The sequence below is a fragment of the Scylla paramamosain genome, chromosome 14, assembly GCF_035594125.1.
Source record: "Scylla paramamosain isolate STU-SP2022 chromosome 14, ASM3559412v1, whole genome shotgun sequence".
NCBI classification, from domain to species: Eukaryota; Metazoa; Arthropoda; class Malacostraca; order Decapoda; family Portunidae; genus Scylla; species Scylla paramamosain.
The window spans coordinates 10,967,423-10,989,962 of NC_087164.1; the positions used below are offsets into that span (position 1 = coordinate 10,967,423).

Consider the following 22,540-nt stretch of genomic DNA (forward strand, 5'->3'; position numbering starts at 1 on the left):
CATGTTCCGTTTTGTGAGCTTCGTGTCACACCCAGAGTCCTTGGCTGTTTTTGTTTCATGAGTATGTTACTGAAGTGGGAGACCCATGTAGGAAATTGTTTCCTTCCCGATAACATTACATATTTTTAACCGTTCTACGGCATTCTTTTTTTTTTTATCAAGTAATGGTAAATATCTGAAAATCATATCATGTTCTTATATTCTTCCACTGAAGAGGTATTTGAGGTAAAATCTTTTAAAATGTCCGTTTCTAATGTTTCATCCTCCAATTCTAGGTTCAGTGTTCTTGTAATGCATTCGCTACACAGCCATGACAGCCTTGCAGTAATCTATTTTAAATTCTACAAAGTTTGTGTAAGGGAAATTCCAAACCTTTGTAAGGACTCATCCTTATATTTCTTTAATGCCAATGCAAATTTAAAATCGCAATTTCTGATGTTCCTGTTAATACATTCGCTACACAGCCATGGTAGTCTTGCAGTAATCTGGTCCTAATCTGGTCTTAATTCTCCATACAAAGGTTTGCATATGGGAATTCTTATTGTATATAACTACCCAGTCTATAACTTGTACACAACACCTGTATGATCAATGTGGACCTGTCGTATGTGAGTTCTAAGTACGTGTATCTTAACTAGCGTTACTCTGAATAGAAAATGCATATCAACATTCATTATTGCACGCGTTGTTATGACTTAGCAAGAACATTTCAAGTGAACGGACATTAGATTAGAGTAGAGGCTTGACACGTTTACGTAAGATGCTGACAAGTCGCAAGGTATAAGCTACCAGGAGTCGCCTTGTGTAGGTCATCTGGCCTAGCAGTCTTCCGCCTTGCCGCGCTAAAACTTTCATTCCTAGCATCCCGGAAAAGTGCTCGTTGCGTACATAAATCCAAGAACTCTCGGGAAAAGGAGTATTGCTAATCTTTTACCGATAGTCTCTGAAGCAATAACGGAAAATTACTACGCATTCTATTCTTTTCTTTACATTTTCCCCCATCGCCTTTCCCTTCCTAAGGAATGGCCCCTTAATTTTTAGTTTCCTTCCTTCGCAAGTCATGTTTATTAAGATCTTTGCATTTCTAAGAGAGCGTGGAGCGAGACGGGAGTTGGGTACAAACAAGTGTGTAGCGCTATTACCACTCTCTCTTTCTCTCTCTCTCTCTCTCTCTCTCTCTCTCTCTCTCTCTCTCTCTCTCTCTCTCTCTCTCTCTCTCTCTCTCTCTCTCTCTCTCTCTCTCTCTCTCTCTCTCTCTCTCTCTCTCTCTCTCTCTCTCTCTTGGTAAACGTAAACCTTGCATCAGTGCAGCATCTTTTCCTTCCTCTACTCGCACTAATCTTGTTTTGCTAAGTTGCTACTACATTTTCATTATAGAGGAACCTTCTCGTCCTTAGCCAGGCTTCCAAGACGAAATATTCCTCTATAAAGTGGGAGGTTTTGTTGCTAGTAGAAGGAGGCAGTGGCGCTCCTGGCGGAAGTTTGTGTCTCTGAGTTAACTTTGACAGAAATATTTCATTGCCTTTGCGTTGTTTGTCTGTTGTTGTTGTTGTTGCTGCTGCTGCTGTTGTTTTTGAGCTACATGGCGGAGTGTATGAATATTTAAAAGGGGCTGATTTAAACTTTAAGGAGAGGATGGGGCACTTCAAGGTCTCAAGGGTCTCTCTATATGGTCAGGGAAAGAATAGAGCGACCGTTTACTGTATGGCAAATCTTCGTAAACTACCGTGACACTCGGCAGTCTCGGTATTGACTCACAGACCAGGTGGGTGGGAGAAAACAAAGTTACGTAACAAAAAAAGATGACGCAATAATCCTCGCTTCAAGGCCCTCAGGCTCTCCATGGAAGACTAATGAAGGTAATCAGTCCCACACGTTACGAAAATAAATGTATTAAAGGCGGACTAATTGGGTTCATTCATTACCTCTTCGATCTTTTCCCGCAAAGACTGAATTAATCACTGCTTGACACTTTTTTTCCAGAATCACCATTTCTGTTTTTTTTTGTATTGCAGTCTCTTATACAGTTCCGTGCTTAAAAAAGACATAACTAACTTTTTACTCTCTTTTTTTTCAGTATTCGTGCAAACAATACCTACAATACTCTCAATGTCAACAAAGAACCATAGCAATAAAAATGGCTAAATCAACGAAAAAAAAAAAAGAAAAAAACATTAACTCTCTCTTCGAAGCAGGCACAATTCTGGTTTATACTGTACATTTCTGGTCTTTTTATAGAATGGGAACAATGAGTTTAGATTCTCTGCAAAAAAAAACTACTAAGGTGCAAGTTTGGTCTTTATATTATACAATTCTGGTTTATGCTGTACAGTTCTGGTCTCTTACAGGAAGAACTTAGACAGGGATGGAAAAGAATGACAAGGGTCCGGCTCTGGTTTTTAAGATGTACGTACACTTCTGGTCTCCTTATTACAGATAGAATTCATATAGACTAGAATCTGTGGAAACAAGGATGACAAAAGTACAGTTTTGATCTTTATACTGTAGTTCAGGTTTCATTATGATATAAAACACTTAGACTGGAGCCAGGGTAAAGAGGGAAGGCTTGAGAATGACCTACGCACTGAAAACAAGCATCAAAACACGGTACCGGAGCGCCTCTGCTGTGGTTGGCATTCTGTGGTTGGCACTTTAGCAATGGCGGGCTGAAGGAGTGAGACGCGGAGCCACAGTATTGCTAACGTGGCATGTTTATAGCAGATAATGTATGCAAGGCAGGCGGTGGGTAGGAAGGCAACGAGCTGCCGAGGACCGAGCACATCGCCCACACTCCAAATACAAGAGCACCCACGTCCCGCACACGCCGCCACTGCACGCCCCTCGTCTTACATACTGCTCGCTGCTCCCTGACACCATGCCTATTATTCCGATTCCCTTTATGACCTCCCGTCTCTCTCTCTCTCTCTCTCTCTCTCTCTCTCTCTCTCTCTCTCTCTCTCTCTCTCTCTCTCTCTCTCTCTCTCTCTTTCAGTAAGACTAGTTCATTATGAAAGAAGTTTGTTTCTTTGTTAACTTAGGTACACAAACCAACAGCCACATATTTTAGTTAATGTATAATTATGTGCGTATAACTCTCTCTCTCTCTCTCTCTCTCTCTCTCTCTCTCTCTCTCTCTCTCTCTCTCTCTCTCTCTCTCTCTCTCTCTCTCTCTCTCTCTCTCTCAAGCATTCACGTGTTCTACAATAAACGTGGTAGTTCTCGTCTAAACAAACATCATAGGAAGAGAAGAAGAATAGGAGATGAAAAAAAAAATGAATATAGAAAGATTATTTTCAGATTGCGACCCAAAATTTCCGACCAGTATCTTAGGTCGTTAGGGAATTAAATAACCTAGTACAGTAAAACAAGTTAAACTCTGCCTAGATTCAGAGGATGTCTTGTATATGTAGGTTAACCTGGCCTCTCGTAGTCTGCTTTCATAATCTCATTCACAAAGAACTTCAGCCAACTTCATTTTTTTTCGCAGTCTGTTGACTTTTCTGTGCTCTTTTAATGTCGTTCATAAAGAAATTCTCGGTTAGTCGCGTTTCTTTATGCAGTATGCTTATTTTCTCATGTTCTCATAATCTCATTCACCAAAAAAAAAAAAAAGTCGATGCCATCTCGTTTACAGGCTGCTTTTTTTTTTTTTACTATGTTCTTATGATCTCATTCACACACACACACAAAAAAAACCTCGGTCATTCTCGTTTCATTTACTGTTTGTTTACTTTATGTCCCGTCTCCTTTTCCACTCTGTTTAGTTTCCTATGTTATAATCTTATTCATAGACAGCACCTCTGTTACTTGCATCCACCAGAAGTTGCTCCATCAATTAGAAACCAAGACTGTCTTCATCATCTAACGGGATTTCATTATCTATACGCCCACGTCACTCGTTCTCGCTTTTTCTTATCCTCCTAAACACACCCAGCCATCCACCCACACCCACACCCACACACACACACACACACACACACACACACACACACACAAAGGATCTGAAAACGACTTTTTTCTCTCAACACGGGGCGATAAATTGTAAAAGAACATTAAAAGGATAAAAACTGTAATCTAACCGCCAAGAGAGAGAGAGAGAGAGAGAGAGAGAGAGAGAGAGAGAGAGAGAGAGAGAATATGATTTTTTCCACACATAACACATTTCATATACTTCTAGTCTTATCTATTAACTCAATCCTTTTTACTGTACTCTCCTATCACTTCATCAGCAATAAAGCTCGAAAACAAACCATGGTATCTTCTTAGCATCTCCTTCGCACACTCATCAGCATTCACACAATAAGCTGAGGCAGAGGGAGCAAGCAGATGGGTAAGTTTCGCATGGTTCTCTCATTCCCTCGTTGTGGTCACCGTCAGTCTCTCTCTCACGAGGATTCCCTGAAGACTACCTCCTCTACGCGCCCCCCGCCTCCTTCTCATCTCCCTCCGCTGCGGTTAATGAGTCGTTATAAGCCAGGAGGACGACCAGCACCCGTCTTAGGCCGCCATCAAGCCAGGATTTATGTTACTTTCTTGTGCCGCGACCTTGATTACTCCTCCAGTAGGTCGGTTTTTACAGCAGCCACCGACACTCGCCTCGCCAGCCACCCCTCGTCTTGTTTCCCGTAAGGACGCTACATGGCTCGTGATCAGAGGCGTGATTTTCAGACTTAACGTTAACAGTATGGAAATAAGGAGGTAGTAGTAGGGGATTGTCTCTGAAGCTGAAAACTCTACGGGATTAACAAGTTTTCCTAAGGTACGAGTATTTCCTGAGACTTCCTGACGTTAGCGGTATGGAAGGAAGGAGGTTGTAGCGGAAGACTCTCTCTCTCTCTCTCTCTCTCTCTCTCTCTCTCTCTCTCTCTCTCTCTCTCTGAAGGTGGCAACTTTGCAACGCTTTTGTTCTCCACTGGATTAGCAAGTGACCGGGGGTATTTGCAGATTTCCTTATGCTAACGTATGGAAAGAAGGAGGCCGTGCTACAAGATTGCCTTTCTCTGCAGGTGGTAAGTTTGCACTGTTTTTGCTCTCTATGCGATTAACATTAATAGTAAGTAGTGAAGGAAAGCTCGTAAATCTTCATGCGTGGGTGGAAACTGTCTCTTTCAAGGTGGCAAATTTCACAGTTTACTCTATTCTAGAAAATTACAGTTCTTTGAGTGGCGCTCTTTATTTAAACCTAAAGGTCAGTGGAAAACAAGCTCACACTTTAATGGGACGAAAATAAATTGACATTTACATAGCAGACTATAGCGTTTAGTTGGCAAAATGGTTACAACCTTTACCCAAACTATGCGTGAATCCCTTGTTGGTGAGCGGCTGCGTGTGATGGGTGTGTGCAACGGAGACGACGCCAGACAACACTTCCAGAGCTGTCCACGTTAATCCTTTCACTGGTGCACAATCTTTTTCATATTCTTATATATTTTACACAGCAGGTTTCGTGTGTTGGGTGTGTGCAATGGAGACGACATCAGGCAACACTTCCACAGCTATCCACATTCACTCCTTCATTGCTGGATAATCTTTTCCATACCCATCTAAATTTTACATGGTTATTTTGATCCTACAATCTCTTGAATAGATTTTTAGAAAAGACTAAAAGGACTTCATATTCTTTTCTCTCTCTCTCTCTCTCTCTCTCTCTCTCTCTCTCTCTCTCTCTCTCTCTCTCTCTCTCTCTCTCTCTCTCTCTCTCTCTCTCTCTCTCTTTTTTTATCTCTGTATGTCCATGCAAACGTTCTATTTTTTTATACAGTGTTCTCAATATTATGAAAGGACGACCACAGCAGTTAACGGTCAAACAGAGAACATTTTATTGACTTTCGTTCTTCCCCTCACCATTTTTACAGTGCTCTTAAGAAAAAAAAAAGAAAGAAAAGAAAAACGAAGAAAAGTCAAAGAGAGAGAGAGAGGGGAACGATACAGCAAGATAGCCAAACGTTTCACACTTCTATCGCTTCAGGGGAAAGATCAGCAAGGTAGAATGATGTTGGCACTGGTAGGAACTGATGCACTTTAGTGGGATACAAGGTCCAGTGCTTCAAGAAAACGTTCTCTCTTCTTGGAGTTAGACCTTGGTATTGTCTCACATCTCTCTCTCTTCAGGGAAAGGATAAGGTAGAAACTGACGAATTCCAGTAAGGTATAAGATCCAGTGCTTTAGAAAACGATCTGTGGGATATGAGGCTCAAGTTTCTTTCCGCAACATAAAGGGGCGAGCTGTACGTAATTCCACAGGGCAAGTCGAGAGTGTGGGTGGCGTGGCGCAAGACGAATGGCGCGGTGTGAGTGACGAATGGCGACCCGTACCAGCCCGGTGTGTGTGTGTGTGTGTGTGTGTGTGTGTGTGTGCGTGTTGCAGGATGGAAAGATGATTATCATTAAATATCCATTCGTTTCACATTTCTCTTGTCGCCTTCTTGACTCTACATATTCAGCGTCTCTTGTTACCCGCTTGCATTAAGTTCCTCTCTTACTCTCACTCGCATCACACGCTTGGTAAGCACGCTGCGAATCAGGACGCGCGGTGCCAGTGATTACCGAAACTACTGCACGGGGAAAGCACAAGATTTACACCGACGGAAACAGCAAATCCAAGAATCGGAATGACCAAAGTTTAATCAAGGTTCTGCCCTAATGGCCGCACCACACGCCGCTTGGAGAAATAGTCTTCCCTTGCAGGCCGGTTTTCCTTAGTCCTCCCGATGACAAACATGCTTCATCTTTTATCGGAAGTGGCTCTGTTTACGAGTTCAAGAGGGTCATTTGTATTCCCAGCTTCGCCAGTTGTTAATGTTCCTTGGTCAGAGAGTAAACTGCTTTCCTGTTCGATATTTACTGGTTTGCAATAAAATATGTTAAGTAACCAACTAACCAACCAGCTAACTAACCTACCAACTAAATAAACTAACTGACTGATAAACTAGCGAATTTACGGACTAATCATTTAAATTACAAACCAACCAACCAACCAGCTATTAATAATAACCTGGTGTCTCTGTTTAAACAACGTCTACCTCTTTCCTTCCCTTTCCTCGCCCGCCAGCATCTTGAGCCGAGAACACTTCCAGCCACGCCTGAATGGGCTTGGCCGCGGCGCACGACTGACTTGCTTCGTGAAGGAGAGGGAAAGATATTTTGAGAGACAGTTTCTTTTACGCTGCCTCTCTCGGGGAAGGACACAACTAGAGGTTCGAGACACAGCACAAGGTCTTTCCATACAAGGATGTCCTATTACTTTTTGTGTGTGTGTTCATTTTTTTCTCAGTGATATACTGTTATGATGATGACGATGGCGATGATGATGATGATGATGATGATGATGATGATGATGATGATGATGATGATGATGATGATAACGACATTTCTTTTTCTTTCGGACAAATGCCATGTTTCTTATATCGCTTTGTGGCTAGAGGATATTATATGGTGTACGTACATACACACACACACACACACACACACACACACACACACACACACACACACACACACACACACACACACATCAATATGTATCACAGCGTAATCTCTCTCTCTCTCTCTCTCTCTCTCTCTCTCTCTCTCTCTCTCTCTCTCTCTCTCTCTCTTTCTCTCTTCCTCTTCTTCTTCTTCTTCTTCTTCTTCTTCTTCTTCTTCTTCTTCTTCTTCTTCTTTTTCTTCTTCATTTTGTTATTACTATTATCATTATTATAACAATTATTATTATTACTAATAATATTACTACTATCATTATTATTATCAGCAGCACCATCATCATCAACATTAAGGAAAGGCGATATTCTCTCCTTAAAGTATATTAGCCTATCCAGCCTTCTATTATCTAGGCATCAGGTGCAAGATTCTCGGTAAGAACCCTCGCCTCCACCGCAGCGTGTATCGCCTCCTATACTAGATATTGGCAGGGTACTCTGTTAAGCTCCCCCTTGACTCACGAGGAGACCACAACTCACTGCCGCACTCATTACAACAGTGGGACTCAAGAGACTCTCCAATTAAAGAAAAGTAGTACAAATACACACACTCACACACACACACACACACACACACACACACACACACACACACACACACACACACACACACACACACACACACACACACACACACACACACACACACACACACACACACACACACACACACACACACACACATACACACACACACGGGAAAGAAGGATAAAAGAAGAAGTCACTACATTAATATCAGGAGGATGAGAATAAAACAGATCGATGAGAGTGGAAACAGTGCTACAGATTTCTTCAGCATCCTCTGGAGCGCCAACCACGAAACACTATCACGTCTCAATATGGAAAGGCTAATGGAAAAACAGAATATGAAAACGTACTGAGCCAGAAAGATGGAAGAAAAAATCACATAAAATCTCAGGACGAAATGTAATAATCCTGATAAGAATATGAATGGCGATAAAACTGTCAGGGAAGAAGGAGCCACGTGGGGATGAAATATAGCCACGTCCAGCATCGTGAATTAAGCTCCTTCGAGTGGAACGTTGGCAGCGCCGGGAGGGGAGGGACAGGACGCCGCCCCAAGACTCGTTCTACCATCTACGGGAGAGTCGACAAAGCGGTGATGTGTCTAGTGTGCGATACACAGTCAGCAGGGAGCAAGTGAGTTCTACGCCTAGTGGTGGCAGACTGCTACAGTTCAAGCTGCAAATCAACTTGACAGCTCTGGAATTCCACGTGTCTACAGTGCTAAACATTGTTCTTGGCGACACAGGTGGTGAGGGGCTATGCCGGGCACCACCACCAGGGGTGGGGGCGGTGGTGCAGCCTCTCTACATCATAGCTGTAATGGTGGTGTGCTGCAGGCTAAGGTGAGTCTAGTGTTGTACTTAAATATAGGTACATAATTGTATGGAGGCAATGGTGATTTTCTTAGAGGTTTTCGAATACTACTACATGATATAATAGTGAGTAGGTGGAGGTGTGAGGTCCTACAAGGTAAAGGTGACATGTTTACTTGGAGGGGACATTCCGTCTTTACTATACAGGGATTGAGGAGGAGCCTTCTTTAGTAAGGAGTCTCTTTAAGGGGTGTTTCCAAGTCTACAGTACAAGGTGGAAGGAAGGTATTCTGGGAGTTTGTCAAAAGGATGCCGCCTTGTTGAGTAGTGTTACCTGTGAGCCATGACGCTGAGGACGGTACTCGAGAAAGTGTACCGCTTCGCTGGCGATGTGGGTGGTAGACTGCTCGAGCCGTGAGCGTTAGTGTGGCGAGGGGAGAGAGATGGAGAGGTAAGCGACCCGTGCCCCGCGCTCGCCCACACCTCACTCTTCGGTCTGGTTTCCACAAGCTAACCTGGGCTCACTTCTCTACAGCATCCCGTTCGGCGCCTCACTGGGGCCGGCAGGCTTCCAGTGAGGTGCCCGGGATGTGTAGGTCATTCCAGACGCCATCCGAAGTGTGTGGTGAGGAGGAGAGGCGGGGCGGTGTGTGTGGCGGCGGTGCTCCAAGAAGCAACTCACCTCACAGACACCTGAAGGTCTGTAGTGTTTGCCTTCTCACATTATTGTTGTGTCACATGTCTTAAGGAAAGTGTGCTAGTTCTAATCCCAAAAAATGTAGCTTTGAATACAAAAGAACTCCAATACTAGGATATATCACATTCTAATTATAATTCTTGGAAATAAGATGAATATAACCAAGTAATCATTAGCCATATCGGTCCCTAAGCCTGACATGTAAAGCAAGTTACATTAGAGCTTCTTAGCGTTAAGGTCGCTACAAACGGGACGACATGAGTTTGGATCTTCTTCAGGAGGTCGTCTATAAACTACGGAAAGTATGGTTTAAGGTTCTAATGTTTCTTTTTTTTTTCTAATGATGGTGATGACGAAGAAGAGGAAATAGTATCACGCCAATGACAGGTTTTTTACATAGCAGCCCGAAATCTATCTGCGACAGAGACAGCGTTTTATCTCTAGTGTACAGAAAATTTCATGCGTTTTTCTTAGAAGCTGATAGAAGGCCATAACCAGAATGATGATTTCTAACGAGTGAAACGCTGAAGCCCTGAAGCATTTGGGAGTGACCGGCTGAGGGGCAAGCTGGAATGCGAAAGAGCATGATTGAAAACTGCCATGAATAAAACATAAGATTCTCTCAGCTGGTCACCTCTCAAGTGCCTCAAACATGCATCTTAAAATAGTTCCTCTCCATGATATAAGGACGCAACATAAATCAATCAGTTAACAAAAGAAAAACAAACGTAATTCAAAATATTTGCCCGTAACTTAAGAAAGGAGAAAAACTGATTGCACCAACCCTAATTCTGACGGCACAGCTTATCAACAGACGAATCAATACAATAAACAGACGGAAAACTCAACAGAAATCTATGAAAATAAACTAATCATTGAATGAATGCGTGATACCTATAGATAATGAGTTCATTTACAAAAAAAAAAAAAAAACGAAGTCTATATAATAAGGCAGAAAACTCAACCGGGCCTTATGACTACACAAAAAAAAACTAATGAGAAATGAAAGCTACAAGAACAAAGAAAAACTATTCTGATTGGCATCTGTTGTAGAAAGTGTGCAGAAATGCTATGATAAACAAACATAAACAATATCTAGTTACGTGGATGTCGTACGTAGAATTCTGTCTACTGAGCTGTTTTTCTACCCTTGTCTACCAGCATCCCTAAAGTCACACAAGCGTTTAGTGTTCTGGGAGGAGATGGTGACTGAAACCTTATTCAGAGTGACTTACTGCTCTGTGAGTCATGTGCTACAGCGAGATTCATGTGTCTCTAGCATAGCTTTATAAATTGGGAGAACAGTCGAGATTGCTTCAAATCTACTGCTTGGGGAAATAAAAGTACATATGTGCAGTCTGGGGGTAAACAGTCTGATTACATCAATGAGTCGTATGAGACATTTTCTTTTCTTGAAGTATTATTTTCTTTACTGAGGACTGAAGGTTCACAAATTAAAGGAAGATAAACATTCTTGGGTAATTTGAAAGCAGTAAGGACAAAGACAAGATTTTATACAAGGGAATGAGGCAGTCATTTGCATGTATGCAACTTGTGACTTCGTGCAGTAAATAAATATATGAGCTCTAATAACTCTTTAAAAATTTATATTTACACGAAGTTTTAAAATAATGGAAACAAGAAATGACATGTCATCTACTTCGTGTCTACGTGAAACGACCACACTGAGAGACTATCTATGTACATGTATCAAGTCATCAGCCTGTCTGCACACGAGATGAGACATGGAGGCGGAAAAGACACGGATATCTTACCACAGGAGACGAGGACAGAGACGAGAATAACAAACTGGAAAGAGAGAGAGAGAGAGAGAGAGAGAGAGAGAGAGAGAGAGAGAGAGAGAGAGAGAGAGAGAGAGAGAGAGAGAGAGAGAGAGAGAGAGAGAGAGAGAGAGAGAGAGAGAGAGAGAGAGAGAGAGAGAGAGAGAGAGAGCAACACAGAAGCACAACCGATTTGCTCATACTAAGAACCTTGGCGCAGGAAGCGGAAACAAAGACAAACTAGTATCTCGCGTGTACCACTAAGCGGATATTCTCTCTACCGCCTCCTATCCCTTAACGCAGCGGGGCCTCGGATCCCCTAAAGAAAGGCGATAGATAAAAACATCCCCTTGGTGACACAGGAGACGCGAGACCCAAGCCTGAGTCCTCGTCTGATACTGAGAGGAAAAAATATCATCTGAGAGATAAAAACTACGGAAAATTTGTTGACGAAAGGATACAACACTACTGGGAGAGAAAAAGATCCCTGTTGTATATTGTATATACGTGTCATTTCAATCAAGCAAGTAGTGAAATAACTCCAAGCGTCATGACTTCATTTTAAGCAAGAGGGAGAGAGGAACCAGACTCGAGATGTTGGGTAAAGAGGAGGGGGAATAGCAGTGATGATGTACACGCAGCTTTACTTCACCTGAATTACCTGAAAGTCACCTGGGGGGGCGCCCTGGGTAAAGAGTCACACTTTAGAATCACAACACAGCGCACACCAGAGGGAAAGAAACGCCAGACCGCGAGTGAAGGAAAGAGAGGGTGAAGGAAAAGAAACAAGACAAACGTGGGGGAAGAACAAGAGGAGGACACGTTGTATATATTTCAATTAAGAGAAAAGGTACACAGAAACGAGGACATTTCATGAACTTAGAAGAAAGAAAAGGGAGAAAGAAAACACTACATTGCAAGTAATGGCAGTGACAAGGACATTATATATATAGAGAGAAGGAGAATACTATTTACATACATACAATAAACTGATCAGTGATAATTGAAACGAGACTCCTGCGATGTGGAAGCTGACGTGACTCTCTTTCTCTCTTTCACTCCCAGAGGTGGTGCACTCGTATACATAGTTTTGGGAGTCTGGAATCGATTGATATTGGGTAGTGTCTTGAGGCTGGTTTGTGTGTCTTCCCACGTCACGCGCTGGGGCTGTCTCCCTCAGGTATTTGTGGCTCTCTCTCTCTCTCTCTCTCTCTCTCTCTCTCTCTCTCTCTCTCTCTCTCTCTCTCTCTCTCTCTCTCTCTCTCTCTCTCTCTCTCTCTCTCTCTCTCTCTCTCTCTCTCTCTCTCTCTCTCTCTCTCTCTCTCTCTCTCTCTCTCTCTCTCTCTCTCTCTCTCTCTCTCTCTCTCTCTCTCTCTCTCTCTCTCTCTCTCTCTCTCTCTCTCTCTCTCTCTCTCTCTCTCTCTCTCTCTCTCTCTCTCTCTCTCTCTCTCTCTCTCTCTCTCGAGAGAGAGAGAGAGAGAGAGAGAGAGAGAGAGAGAGAGAGAGAGAGAGAGAGAGAGAGAGAGAGAGAGAGAGAGAGAGAGAGAGAGAGAGAGAGAGGTTAAAATATATATCATGCCACTGACAAGAAGGAGCAAAGTGATAAGGCTGACTAAGAAAGTGGTGGAGGTCTGTGTGTGAGAGAGAGAAAAGTACACTGAAGACTCATTGCAGTGTTGCAGAAGAGAAACAGGACTCGTGCAGGTGTGAAGTCAAAGAGAATAGCTACTTAACGTGACACACACAGCCTTTCAGTTATCAATCATCTGTACATAAAGGACTCACCTAGGCGAGCCCTTTTTCTCTCTACACCCACTCAACGCCACCCGAGGAAGGAGACAATGGCCCACAGGAACGGGTCTACTCGTATTGGATATTATCAGCATTTATTAACTGAGTACAGGGAGAAGAAAATAGTATCCTTTAACTTTTTAATTCATCTTCTTTCACCTGTTTATTTTAGGCAATTTTTGGAAAACGTATTTCTTCTCTCTGCATTCATTTTTTTTTTCATCACGCCTTTTAGTCACTTATAATCATCCCTTATAATTCGACTACGGTGGAAGTATCCCAAAACTACTTAACTCATCTCTATCGTCTTACTCTAATCATAGGAAAGCATTATATTTCTGCATTCATACAAAGGGAAGTATTATGGGAGACTTGGCGTTATTGAGTATTGTTACCTGTTCCAGTGGTAGCTACTGAAACCATTAGACATTCCACTAACACAAAGTCCAAGGCATTCTATCACGCCAGCTTCCAACGCTCAGAAGTCAAAGATCTCTTGAAAATTTGTTATACTGAACGGAGAAATTAACAAGACCAAAGTTATGGGAAAGGACAATGTACAGTGGACACATAAGGAAAAGTGTCACAGTATAACAGTAGTTGATGAAAGTGGTAGATCAAAGAATCGCGAGAACACGTAGGAAATAAATTAAATATTCGAGGAACACAGAAGGGGAAAACGCACAGCAAGAGTAGTATTAGGTGAAACAGGTAAATGAAGCAATCGTAAGAATCAATAGTCTTATAACATAACAGGTTAGGAATCATATGTACAAGGAACAGAGAGACGAAAACTGAAATAGCACAGTAGTAGATGAAAGTAGTAAGTGAGGCAATTATAGGGATCATCAATCTTATAACATAACAGGTTGAAAATCAAACCTGGAAGTAAAAGTAAGTCATCAATCTCTAATACTCGTCTATGTTAGCAGCTAAAACTACCGCACCAGCTACTCCCTGGTAAGGTAAGCTGAATGGAACAGCCATTAGCGTGGGATGACAAAAGAATTGAATATGCATAAGTAACGATGCCGTCAGTAAAAGATACACAACCCTATTTCAAATAATCTCCAGTACTGTTAGTTAGATGTGTCAGGACTAAGGCTACATCAATGACTGATTTTCGTGAGCAGTGCCAAAAAATTTAGACTGGAAAGTGTCCAAGCTCACGCAGGTCAAAGAAGTGGGTATCAAAACTTGTCCTTAAAATCCTGCAAAAGGCACAGAAGTGACTGGAGACCATAGTCGTTGTCCGCGTCTTGTGTGTGTGTGTGTGTGTGTGTGTGTGTGTGTGTGTGTGTGTGTGTGTGTGTGTGTGTGTGTGTGTGTGTGTGTGTGTGTGTGTGTGTGTGTGTGTGTGTGTGTGTGTGTGTGTGTGTGTGTGTGTGTGTGTGTGTGTGTGTGTGTGTGTGTGTGTGTGTGTGCTGTAACATTTATTGTGGTGAGTCATAGTATCAAGCAGAGAGTCAATCAGTCATCACACAAGATACATTTTGAAAAGAATATATAAACCAGAACAGGAAAAAAGTTTCGCACGCACACGCACACACACACACACACACACACACACACACACACACACACACACACACACACACACACACACACACAAACAAACTCACCCACAAACACAGATACTCACGAATAGAGGGAAAAAACAATAAAAGAGAAAAAGAGAGATGCAGGGTCGTGTCAGAACAATGGTCACATGTAGAAGAAGAAAAAACAGGGTCATATAATATAAACACACAAAAGGTGTCACAAAGAATACAATTAGTGCTGAAGTCAGGTCTGGTGCTGAGGTCACGTCAATAGGTTGTGCTGAGAGTCACGTCGATAAAAAAGAGTGCTGGGGTCAGTCAGAGAGGTGCAGCGTAGGACACATCAGGCCAGGCTGGGACGAAGACGGAGGGAAGGTGAACACTTACTTTCCACTCGAGGTGTCCGAAGCCTTGAGGGACTTGAGCGCTTTCATCCACTTGGTTTTCATGCTTCCTCCACTCGAGTTAGACATTTTTCTCTCTCGTCCCTCTGCCCCTCCCCCTCTTTAGACGCAAACAACTCTTTCTGTGGGAGGAAAGAAGAAAACACATTATTTGATTGAGAAATGACGCTTCCGAAAAAAAAAGTAAAACAGGTTACTCAGTATATATTTAGCAAGTGGATGACTAATTGGTATCATTATGTCATAGGATTGTGGCAAAAAAGTAATATTTTGTCGAAAAAGAGAGCTTATTCTGTTTTCGGTACAACTAAAGACACACAAATCCTCTTTATGTTTATTAATTTTTAATCGTATTTTTGTGTCTCTATATATATAAATATATATATATATATATATATATATATATATATATATATATATATATATATATATATATATATATATATATATATATATATATATATATATATATATATATATATATATATATATATATATATATAGAGAGAGAGAGAGAGAGAGAGAGAGAGAGAGAGAGAGAGAGAGAGAGAGAGAGAGAGAGAGAGAGAGAGAGAGAGAGAGAGAGAGAGAGAGAGAGAGAGAGAGAGAGAGAGAGAGAGAGAGAGAGAGAGAGAGAGAGAGAGAGAGAGAGAGAGAGAGAGAGAGAGCAAGTGTCTTAATTTTATCACGGTAATAACGGAAAATAGAATAAAGAGTAATGAATTGCAATACATACATGATCTGCTACTAAGAACAAGCTATACTCTGAGTGCTAGTGTCACAGCGAAAGCCTAGATACTGTTTTTATCTTTATTTTCCCCTCGTTTGTTCCTTTCCCTCTGTCACCACATCCATCCTACGCTCCCTGTCCTTCCAACCCGATCCTTCTCGACACCTTCATGGAATTGGCTGTCAATGGTACACACACACACACACACACACACACACACACACACACACACACACACACACACACACAATGAAAATAAAATATAAATGCTTTGTTTTCCTTTATTTTTTTATATTTTCATTTGTCTTTCTGTACATCTATTCATCACCTTGTTCTAAAATAAGTATAAGGTATTTTTCCGCCGTGACGGCGCGGGGAAAATGGTGCACCACATGTGTCATCAAAGCGTACATTAATCAGAGAAAGATTTATTGGATGGGAGTGCGTCCCTGTGTGTGTGTGTGTGTGTGTGTGTGTGTGTGTGTGTGTGTGTGTGTGTGTGTGTGTGTGTGTGTGTGTGTGTGTGTTTGTAGAAGTATTACGTTCATAAGTTGATGGCTGGAGTTGTAGTTACACATATCTTTAATTTGCATTTTCTCAAGAATTACGAAAAGCAAAGGTCAAGAGGAGGACGATCTGGAGAGTATATCTGGAGAAAGATACGCTTATAGAAGCATTACGTTGATAAGTGAATGGCAGCAGTTACAACTATACATATCTTCAATTTACTGCTTTTTAACTTACCACGAAAAAGGAAAAGTCAAGAGAAGCGGCTGAAAGGATGTCAAAAGAGAGAGAGAGAGAGAGAGAGAGAGAGAGAGAGAGAGAGAGAGAGAGAGAGAGAGAGAGAGAGAGAGAGAGAGAGAGAGAGAGAGAGAGAGAGAGAGAGAGAGAGAGAGAGAGAGAGAGAGGGAAAGAATGAAAAGCATCCAACATGGCGGAAATATAAGCGTTGCATCCCTGGAGACGAGAAGCGTGTCACGGAATGGAAGGCGTAATGAGTCAGAGGGAGGCTAGTTGGTCCTCTGATACTTGAGTAAAGAAGAGGGAACAGCGGGGCAGCGTTGTATGAATAGTGAACCGGAACACTATCTTCTGGGTGGCATTAAAGGAGAGGCAAACGTCGGCTTAAGGGTAAAGGTTGGAGGAGCTTAGCCGGGCTTACAGCGAGAGAGCAACGTGAAGGAGGTTGGTATGTGCGAGTTGTCAACACGCTCACCACTCTCGTAAGGTTGTCTCGTGTTTCCTTACGTGTTTAAGAAGAGATATAGATGACTAACTAACATACTACTACACTGGTCTGTTAGTGTTTGCCTCACAATGCGTCTGAAATTGTATCTGTCAACTCAATAATACAGTAACCTTATGTTTTCCTACGTGTTTCGAAACGGATATAAATGACTAACATATTACATTGCTCTATTAAACTTTGCTTTACACTGTATATGAGAGAGTAATTTCAGCGCAATACTACGGTAACCTTGAGTCTTGTGTATTTCATAAGTTTGTTTAAATCAAAAGATAATATGTATGACAGTTATTACCCTGTATCAACTTATGCAAGAAAGTAATACACATCTTCCTTATTCTATGTCCGTCATCAGTACTCCTTCCTTCTTCCATTTTATTTTTTATCCATCATCTTCTCAGCTCCTTCCAGTTCTCTGTTCTTGGCGTCTTCTTCCTCGCCCAAAACGCCCACAAATCCTCCCCGTCGTTTCCTCTCTCCTCCGTTCGTCCTCCTTATCCACTTAACGCCACGCTCATACTCGTTTCCCTAACCGCAAAGATAATTAGTTTTACCATCTTGCAAAAAAAAAAAAAAAATGATGAGTTGAAAATAACATGTTTTGTTTTCTCCAGTCTTTCCAGAATGGTGAGGGCGGCTAGTTTGTCAGCTGTTATTTCTATTATTCTCTGTCTAGCGTCATTAATTTACCCTTCTGTTGCATACTATTTTCAGCAAGAGTTGTTACTTGTTCTGATGTAAGTATGATCGTAATGACTGTCGCTACCTACAGTTCTGCTTCGCCTTTCTTTCAGGTAGCGTTATTAGTTTATTCTGCATACTATTTTCAGCGAGACTTGTTCCCTGCTTTGATGTAAGTATAATACTGTAATGACTATTGCCGTGACCGCCTCCTCCAGGATACAGGTAGATCTTAGTACATAAATCAATTGCTATAGAATCTTAATGCGTTTTAAAAGGAAAGAGAAGTGTATTGGGAAAGTACATAGTAATCAAGGCTTCATTAAAGTACACTGCCATCAAATATATAAAGACATTAATGTAGTATTTCATAATATCCTTTCATAAATTCACTGTTGTATAATATCTAAACTTTTAATACATTTCTATAATAAACAATTTTAATAGCATCAACAGGCAACGCCATCAGATGAGAGCTGCAAATTACCAGTTAATGTAATGTTATAATGGCATTCCATACATTCACGGTTGGAGGACAATCTGTTTTCGTCTAATCCTTTTTTATTGACGTGTCTCCCCGTCTGGTGCCGCATGTGTCCCAATCCACGGCGATCACAGGTCCATCAGGCGCACTCACGCGATAATAACTTTGACAATAACTCTCCTGATTAGGGTATTAGAAAGGCGCAAACTATCGATCGCAGGTGTGTTATGGGACGAGATGGCCACACAAGCAGGCACCGATGGAGACTTTAAAGAAACAAGAATGCAAATTTGCCCTTAAGGAAAATGAAATCTATTGCAGGTTAAAATTATTTCTTTGCTACTTATGGAAGGCAGACAGAGAATGTCAAACCAAAACTTGAAGTAATCGAGCTGGAAGTTATGAATCTGAAAGGACATAGGAGTAACATCTGCTGTAGTTTCCTGTGCAGTGAAGGTGTTAAGAAAAATCTGACAGACGAAGTAAAACTGGAATGATATATCGTTCTTAGGGATTTCCGGTGAAGATGAAATAATGGAGATGTTAATGAGTTTTTACGTCACAAATAACAACAATGTATGAAAATAGCTGTAAAAATGCAAGTATGCTGTTGTAATGCGGCAACATGCAGAGGTTGAGGAGGTATCAGTGATAGGAGGGACAGGAGGAAGAGTTTGTGAATATACATCTTGAATATAGTATGTCTTGATGATATTTCCTTTCCGTTCCTTGACATTTGAAGTAAGGGGAAAAGTAAGACAGAAATAGTCACGTTTACAATATCCAGCATGTAATATACTCGTAAGACAAAGTAGAGTTTGTGAATACACACCTTGAATATATAATTTCTTGATGATGCTTATTTTTCTTTCCATTTGATAATTGACAAAGTGAGAAAATAAAAAAAAATAATCGCGTTTGTATTATCAAGTATGTGATATACAACAAAAATATCAGCAGCATTACAGACCCAAATACAATACGTTAACACTTAAAAAGACAAAATCTCGAAAATAAAATAATCACAACACAGTGAGAGACATAACAGGAAATACCGTGTGCTTGTTTGTTTGCATGTTTACTTGTTTATTTGTGTCGTGATGAATCAGCATTCGTATTTCATCGATCTGTTTGGTGTCCATGGATCCATCCGTCTATTTACTCACATAATTCAGGCCAATTAACGCTATTCTTCCTTAATTAGACGCCGAGAGAGGTAATTTGTGTGGGAAATCAAGGTAATGAGGTAAGTATTCCATCCACCTGCCAATATTTTATGAAAAGTGAATAAGTAAAATTAGAACAACAATTAGGAGAAGAAAATTCTAAATTATTTAAATAATCAAACTGAAAAATCATTGTAAGTATATTAACTTATGTCTCAATATTTTTATGGAAAGTGAATTAATGATACTTGTGAATAAAAAAAAAGAAACAGGAAAAAAGGGAGGAGAGGAAAAAACTGAGGCAAATCAAAGAAACCAATTGCAGATAATGATAATAAGTCAAGTATATTTGATTTATCTGCCAATATTATATGTCTTCTTAAGACGTCCACAAGTACAATTAGTAAAAAAAAAAAAATAAAAATAAATAAATAATAAAAAAAAAAAGAGGAAAAAATCGAAATGCCCAAGTCAACTGGAAATTTTTCATGCAAATCGAGAAGCTGTTTGCATTCTAGCAACAAAAAAAAATAACAATGACTTTAGTCAGCGGAGTAAATAGTAATAAAATATATAATAATTCTTTTTTAATCCAAAACCATGAAAAAAATGCAAAACAACTGTGTGTGCTTTAATCCATTGCGTGTGTGTCTGTGTGTGAGTGTGTGTGTGTGTGTGTCTGGATGCCTAAAAATATCCGGTCATGTGTGTGTGTGTGTGTGTGTGTGTGTGTGTGTGTGTGTGTGTGTGTGTGTGTGTGTGTGTGTGTGTGTGTGTGTGTGTGTGTGTGTGTGTGTGTGTGTGTGTGTGTGTGTGTGTGTGTGTGTGTGTGTGTGTGTGTGTGTGTGTGTGTGTGTGTGTGTGTGTGTGTGTGTGTGTTTGTTTGTATGTGAGCGTGTGTGTGAGGAAGAAGGAAGGAGTGGTAGGAGAAGGAGGAGGAGCAGGAAGGGGAGGAGCAGCTGTAAGGGTTGGTGGAGACTCCGATCAATACACAACTAGAACGCATATAGCAAATTAGCGTGGGGATGCATGAAGGGTGTAGTGATTGCTAATGCTCTCGTGTCTAGTACCCCCCCCCCTCTCTCTCTCTCTCTCTCTCTCTCTCTCTCTCTCTCTCTCTCTCTCAAAGTGCACACACATTAGGTAAATTTATGGGTGACGATGAAAGATGGTAAGGTTTAAGTGCTCAGGAGGTGCTTTGTGTAGGTCAGATAGCCTTCTGCAGTCTCCTTTCTCAACTATCTTCTGCTCTCTCTCTCTCTCTCTCTCTCTCTCTCTCTCTCTCTCTCTCTCTCTCTCTCTCTCTCTCTCTCTCTCTCTCTCTCTCTGTAGTAATCAAATGAAGACGTTTTGTTAGGGTGATATATTTTGTCTCCCCCTCCTGATGATGTTGCCCCGTCCAGTCTCGCTGTCCCCGATAACTCATGACCCATATCTCAGTAGAAATAAGAGGTTAATATAACGTTAAAAGGTGTCCTCCTTCTCCTTCTCTCTCTTTTCCTTCTCTTCCTCCTTCATCTTTCCCTCTGAGGTTATAATAGGGTGTTGAGTGTTCTTCTGGTGATTATGTGTGATGCTGGCGGCAGGCAGGCAGGCAGGCAGGCAGGCAGGCAGGTGTGTGTGTGTGTGTGTGTGTGTGTGTGTGTGTGTGTGTGTGTGTGTGTGTGTGTGTGTGTGTGTGTGTGTGTGTGTGTGTGTGTGTGTGTGTGTGTGTGTGTGTGTGTGTGTGTGTGTGTGTGTGTGTGTGTGTGTGTGTGCGTGTATGTTTGGGGATCTTTCTTGTATGTGTATAAAGCCAACTTTACTCTTCCATTATCACCTGATATACGTGATTTTCATTACATGTTGCATAGTAACGTGAACAGATCAGGTGTTGTTTGTATTTGCTTTCTTTGACTTAATACTGTAATACTGTCAAGGGCTAAAGTCACAACGCTTATCACTGGAATAATAAGAAAAAAGTGAATATATTCCTTTACCATTCTCAGGAAATAAAAGTAAAATAAAGATGGACGATTAGTAAGCATCTCAAGTGAAACACACACACACACACACACACACACACACACACACACACACACACACACACACACACACACACACACGAACGCACGCACGCACGTCTGCCGTAATCACGAAAAAGAATCAATGTTTGAATTAATCAGCATAATTTCCCTCGAGAAGGAAGGCGTCACACTGCATTAGCTGCATCTATCTTTTCTGCTGGACCTCATCTTATAAGGAATGCTACAGAATACGCCCAGGAGAGAGAGATTTTCGGCGCTAAACCAAGAAACACTGAATGTTGATTAAAAAAAAATAAAATAAAAAAATAAATAAAATCCAAAGGTAATAATTTTTTTTAAATTTATTTATTTATTGTTTTTTGCGGAAGAGAAATGTCATCTGTATTAAACGCGTATTGATTTCTTTAAACAAAGTACTCAAAATTATTAATGTTCGAACGAGCGTTTATTTTTATACGGTTAGGTTAGGTTAGGTTATGTAATGTTAGGTTAGGTTACGTAATGTTATGTTAGGTTAGGTTAGGTTACGTAATGTTAGATTAGGTTAGGTTACGTTACGTAATGTTAGGTTAAGCTAGGTCAGGCTACGTCGGAAAGGCAATAGTGAAATACGTAAATCGAACTCCACCTTGTCAGGAGATAAAGTAATCCCATAGAATTGTGTGACCATTAAAGCAGAATTATAGCACCATAATTTCTTGGCTTCATCTAATACTATTATTAAGTGTGCTCTGTGATATAATTCAGGCCGAGTGAGTCAGTATGGTCTAGTTTCACGTCATGAGTATGTTATCTGCTTTAAGATGATCAAATTTAGCTTTAAACAACGCACCAGCAGCAATCCTGTGCACTTCTACACCAATGCTCACCAGAGGTTTAATGTTTTCAGCGATCATCCCAGAAAGAAGGCAGAGCGATTACCTTCTGTCCAGTTTTCAATGCTAAAAAAGATAGTTTGATTTCATATATACTAAGAAGAACCGTCACAGCGCCGCAAAACGTTAACTTCAGCTTACCATTACAACTGACACCTAAATAACACTTTGTACAAATATTCTTTACACTAAATAAGATAAAAAAAAAATGAACAGGAAATTTAACACTTTCACCTTTAATATATGGAATTCAGTCCGACAAAATATTTTTTTTCCGTTATTAAAAACACATCGCC

At 41.0% G+C, this 22,540-nt stretch overlaps 1 protein-coding gene across 1 annotated transcript in view; it reads right to left on the reverse strand.

Annotated features, from left to right (window-relative positions):
* LOC135106856 (uncharacterized) overlaps window positions 1-22,540 on the reverse strand; it is a 148,121-nt gene that overhangs the window by 45,051 nt on the left and 80,530 nt on the right. The window contains 4 exon segments of the mRNA XM_064016223.1: window positions 9,153-9,221; window positions 11,958-11,981; window positions 15,016-15,119; window positions 15,122-15,154. Coding sequence (XP_063872293.1) covers window positions 9,153-9,221; window positions 11,958-11,981; window positions 15,016-15,119; window positions 15,122-15,154 — 230 coding nt within the window.